We start from the raw sequence: 5,782 nt of genomic DNA on the forward strand, positions 1-5,782 counted from the left end.
AAGAGCATGATGATCATGCAAACCCAATGCGAAGCCACTTCGCAGCCTGTTGCCCCACACAACAAGCCTGGTGCGAATGCTGCTGCAGAAGCTCCTGTAAAACGTTCTGGTAACAAGTCTGACCACGACATTTGTTTCTTGCATTCGTGCCCTGTCGAATTCTGGTGTTTCAGGTGCCAAGTTGCCACTTGCAGTAATTGTATTTCAGAGCCTCATTATGCCCATGGCCAGATTTCATTAAAAAATTTAGTTCGTGAGGAATTGTTCGTTAAAGAAGTGAAATCATCCCTCATTGGCGAGCTCGGATACCTAACAAAGTTTTGCCTTGAAGATGCTTTGAGCCTTTGCGACAAAGGATTGGAATTTATGGCATCGATAAAACCGATCGAAAATGAACTATTGTCTTGGAAGAAACATCTCCAGGATCAGCAAATGAAAATGTCGGCTTCTAATTTTATGAAGACAACCTGTGAGACTACTTCGAAAGCAGAAGTTGATGCTTTCCTGAAGGTCATGTCACTCTGTGATGTGGAGGGAACAGCTCTTGCTTCAAAATTCAGTTTGAATGAGCTCAAACTATACGCTATTGGTGCAGATTTCAAGGTAATGATTGATGAATTCTAATCTCTGTTCATTTTTTATCCTTTTGTTGTTCTGCCAATTTACATCGCAGTGTAAATTTAACGACTCAATCTCAATGTGATGCATTGTTGACGATGGTAGAAAAATATGACGATTGAGATATGAAAAATAGTTGTTTGTTGATTGAAAATGTGCGTTGTTCAATTATTTTCATTAGTTTGAAAATGATTGTCTTGATATCCAAACGTCATTAGTTGAAGATATTACATGATATTGTTTGCCCTCAGTTCATTCCATTCATATATTCTATACCTAAATCTGTGAGAAGCACGTCAAGTTGGAGAGTTCAGACTGTTGATTATATTTTGTTATTGTTCACGGCACGAACCAACACTTTCTTGAAATGCCCGCAGTTGTGGCATCGACTTCTAGAAACCCAGAAAAAAAGTCTTCTTCCTGAAGAATTTTCGTGCGTGGACCCAGAAATTGTTGAAGGAGAAATAAGGAGCAAGAAGATGGAGACCGTACAAAGAGGCGAAATTGAAACAGTCACCGTGATATCCTCTGTAAAAGAACCCATCTTAAACTTACAGGACCTGCTGAAAAAATTGTACGAAGAGGGTTGTGGAATTCACCTATGCTTGTTAGATACTTTTTTCCGCGGCAGCTGTGACGGTACTAATGATTCCGTGAGGTTGAACCTTTTCCTGCACCGAGAGTTTGGGTACGTGGAATTAGTTTGCCAGCATGTCGCACAAGTTTCGCATTACGCCTGTCTTGACAAATTTTTATAGTGACTCACTGACTGCTTCTATCTTATCATTGATCATTCACTGTTGCTTTTTGAACATAATGAACATGTATCTTGCAGGGAGCGCCTAGCATCGTTCTACGGTCACCTCACGCACGCCGCTTGGGCCAAGTTCGGTGTTGCTGGACTGCCTAAGCTTGGGCTGCACCTCCAGTCTGGAGCTAAAGTGACTGATGTCAACAAGATTTTGCATGACAACAGCGGTGCTGAGACTGACAATGAGCCAAGTAGGGTTTTTGCTCGATTGATTTACCTACATTCGTTGTATTTTTTGTTAGCCATCGATTGTCGTGCAGTTGATTACACCAATCATATCATTCAATTAGTTTAAGATTTTTATTTAAATTGGTTGAAAAATTTACGATTCTTGATGAAAATATTGGGACCAAAAAAATTGTGAACACTCAAATGCTTTTTAAATATATAGTTGAATATATATTAGACTGTTTATCTATTCATTATTTTGTGATTTGGCTAAACATGGCTCAGGGCCTCTGTATATAAGCAGTCATTTTTGTTTTCTGTTAGTTTGTTTGGAAATGTTGATTTTAACATTGTAATAGTCGTTTTTTATTGCCTTACATTAGAATTGTTCTCAAACAACTGCAAACTTACATATTTGAAGGCAGTATTTAGGACACTAATGATTTACAATTATTGAACTGCTACACAACGGTAGTACATGGAAGGTGTTCCATTATATAGAAATTGTAATTATACTATTATGGCAAATATCTGGGTTGCAGTAAAATGAACATAACTTACCCCAGAGGGAAAATCAGTAGATTTAGAAAAAAATGAGTTGCAAAATACCGAATTAAACAAATTATGCTCCCCATTCATCGCAATCAAATAACGCAATGCCTGACGGTCGCACAATGCTAATGAATGAACGTTAATGTTGTGTACGAACCTTGACAGTCATACTGGGAGGTAATTTTTTTTTGCAGACCATGGCGAAGCATCAAATCGGGAGGGTGCCTCATCATCGTTCATAAGCAGAGCAGCGGTTTTGAGTGGCCGTAGGAAAGTTGTCTCGAATCAAAAATCAGTAAAAGAGGGGACCAAAGCGCCCTTCGTTGCTGGTACAGTGACTAATTGAGTGTCATGAATCCTGTACAATTATTACTCGTAAATCTTCTATTCGAAAGTCTGTTTTTCTTCAGTTTTTAAATTGAAAATAGGGTATTATGGGATGGGACTTCTCCTATTATTAGATATTTTGAATTCCTTTATTACTTTTGACTTATATTTTTTTGGCATGTGGTTGGAAGACAATTTATGAAATAGATAATGATTATTATCTTATTATCCTGTGTAGCAAAACTCTAAATGATAATATAATGGATATTAGGTGTCGCGTTTTATAATATTTAAACTTTCAATTTAATTTAAATCTCGCTTCTACGCCATTAGATACGTTGGATTAGATTATATCATCAGATAAACTTTTCCATTTAGTAAGAAACTGACATAATAAACATAGGAGACCATTAAAACGTAAAATAGTTTTTCAAAATTTGTCTGCCTTCTTAGATATTGCGATCAACAAGAGGGTAAAGGCGACCGATATTACGCAAAGTCTCGAAGTGGAGCCCAACAGGAAATATCGCCTGCACTTGGTGAAACTGAAAGATCCCGACATGGACTGGTGCTGCGCAGTCATGAAGGCTTTGCTTCCTCAGATCCGTTATGATTTTGACCGCGTTTTTGTTTCGGGAGGCGAACTGTGAGTTTGATAATGTCATCTACGTATTTCAGCAATATAATTATCATTGTAAAAAATTCTTGTCGAGGTTTGAGTGTTTTTCATAAACTGTACCTTAAGAGTTGGATTCAACGGGATGCTTAGTTTTTATTTGACAAATTTGTTGAACAAGAGCCGTTTCTAAAACAGTGGTTCACAAGATGGAGGAATTATCCTATATCAATAATTTTGAAGTAACTTAAAATGCTTAAAATTTAGCCGTACATTTCAATGGTGACAACGTGTGAAAGGCTAACCTGAGCATGTTAAATCGGCTAATAATGTAAGATTTTGAGATCCAAGGAGGCAGTCTTGCCCTTAATTTGCGAGCTGAATATAATCAGGCCGTTTATTGGCTAGTAGCTTAGTAAGATCCCCAACAGGAATGAGATTATTCATTACATTAGTTATCTGATGCACGGTTACGACTCCTCAATTTACTCATTGTGTGTTAGTTGTTCCTGATTTACGTTCTGAAAAAGGGAAGTAGGCTCAACAAATTTATTGTCATACATCAAGATCAAATTTGGAAGAATATGAATGAAATATGGAGTTATGAAGTTTAAAAGTGTGCTGTATAATGTCGCATTTTACTTACTTACTTACTTAATCGCTATTCTCGATGTTCATGGTCTGTAGGGCAGGTATGAATTTTTATGGATTTATTGTTCCTCTGCTAATATATGCAATACTTTCAGTAACCACGAGCTGTGGATTCACGAGTGTGGAACCTTATCACCCGCCGTCATGAGACAAGTGAGGCAATATTTGGCCGATTATACGAGCATCAAAGTCGTAAGAGTGAATGCTTATTCATTCAGCCAGGATCAACAAGTGGAGATAACCGCCCCATATGCCGAAATTAAAAGTCGATTTGCTAGAAATAAGTCGCCCGTGTTTCGTAGTTTGCCAGTGTACTTCAGCATTCCACGGCTCTAATCTTTGAAGTCCGAATGGGTGAAATGTGAAGCTCGCGCAAAGGTATGACATATATTCAAATATAACCATTGTGTATATTTTTTAGCGTTTCTTACTCTTTTGTGAGTCCCAATACTTGTGCCTGAAAAGTCATTCTAACTTTTGCTGTGGAGGCCGATTTTATGATTTGATTTGCGTCTCCTCAACATTAACCAGTCATAACCAAATTTTTAACCTGTTTTAATTGCATTGATTACTTTTATTTATTTACCACATTGATTATCGATTCCCCTGCCAACTGAAACTTTGGTTAGTAAGAGAAAAATCTAAACAAATTTATAGATACATGTATGTAGTCTCTAACTAAAAAAACTCAAGGTGCTCTCTAAATGTTCATTGGAGCTGTTATGTAGTTAATTTTTCCGGTCTTGCTATCCCATCCGATACTCTCAATTTTCCTCAATAGATTTATCTGGCATTCTATATGAATTGTTTTAGCTTGCAGCGTGTACAGGAGGTCTCCAGATATCTCGCGAGGAAAAATCTTGGAGCTCCTGGCAGGTATGATGGAGCAAGGTGAATAGTGATGGTTGACGCGCAGATGTCATAAGCGTATGTTGAAGCTGTACGCAGATTCGCATTTTGCGTGGATGTTGACGTGGTGCTGAGATGTGCAAAGGAGTTAGGAACCTTCTGGTTATATAGCTGTATAAAGCTGATATATAATCAGGCTTGCACTCTGTAATTAAGTTCACGGTTTATTTCTTTATAGTTAAGACACTGGTACTTTCTGGAAATTTCAAATTTAACGGCGGATGTTGTCTATTCCACTTCTTTTTTGCTTGGTAGTTTGTTCGCAATATTATTGTCTTACCTTTTATATATATTGGTCCGGGAATTTCTTCGTATTTTTTTGCATTTAGAGTTGTGAGAGCTTCACTCTGAAAACAAACATGATACACGCGTTTAGGGATGTTACGCTCCATTCATCTTATTGTATTTACACCCTTTCTCACGGGGGTATTTATGTCCCGTGTTAATATCCTCCACTTTTCGAGTCGGGCCAAAATTGTTGTTCCTTCTTGAAAGCTATTTTTTCTCACTTTTTCCGAAGAAGAAAATGTATCAAGATATTTTTTAGACTTGGTAACGAATGGGTCGGAACTTGCGTTTGATTATGAGTTTTTTAGGAATGGAAAATTCAGTTTCTCGTTGCTTGTTTTGTGTTTCTTCATAATCTTTTAATCCATCATTTTTTGATAGTTTAGATTGGCTGTTGAATGAAGTCGATAATTCGATAAATTGGAAAACAATTTCCTGATTTGATTTATGTTTTCATTTGCCATTTGTTTCGTAGTCGCGTAATAAAAATGCATTCATTGCTAGTCGTTGCATTGTTGCGTTCCATTTTCTAGTTGAAAATTGGCGAAAGAGAGGGATAATTACTTATTCGTTTATGATGTGAATAAGCCAGTGAAGATAAATAGATTGTAGCACATATACTATATTTGTTTGCTGTATTTTTTTGTGAAAGGTTTATTTTTATTACTATAGAATCAATTGATTGGCCGAAATTCACACACCAGGGAAGAGTCAGCGTCATAATCAAGGACCGCAGTGTATTACTATTATTGTGTTTTTTTTTTTTTGTTTCTAGTTGTGCGTACGTTTTCTAGCTTTTTGAAGGCGTTTTCATTCAAGTCAATGGAAACGCGATAGCAAAT

The 5,782-nt window shown here is 37.0% G+C and overlaps 1 protein-coding gene across 1 annotated transcript; it reads left to right on the forward strand.

The window, feature by feature from the left end:
- LOC125178193 lies at positions 1 to 4,175 on the forward strand. The gene is made up of 6 exons (XM_047881380.1): positions 1 to 603; positions 996 to 1,306; positions 1,454 to 1,620; positions 2,344 to 2,478; positions 2,930 to 3,122; positions 3,839 to 4,175. Exons 1-6 carry the CDS (start codon positions 7 to 9, stop codon positions 4,077 to 4,079), a joined length of 1,644 nt encoding a protein of 547 aa, XP_047737336.1. The 5' UTR covers positions 1 to 6; the 3' UTR covers positions 4,080 to 4,175.
- The last annotated feature ends 1,607 nt before the right edge of the window (positions 4,176 to 5,782 follow it).

This window comes from Hyalella azteca, unplaced genomic scaffold (genome assembly GCF_000764305.2).
Source record: "Hyalella azteca isolate HAZT.00-mixed unplaced genomic scaffold, Hazt_2.0.2 contig7741, whole genome shotgun sequence".
Lineage (NCBI taxonomy): Eukaryota > Metazoa > Arthropoda > Malacostraca > Amphipoda > Hyalellidae > Hyalella > Hyalella azteca.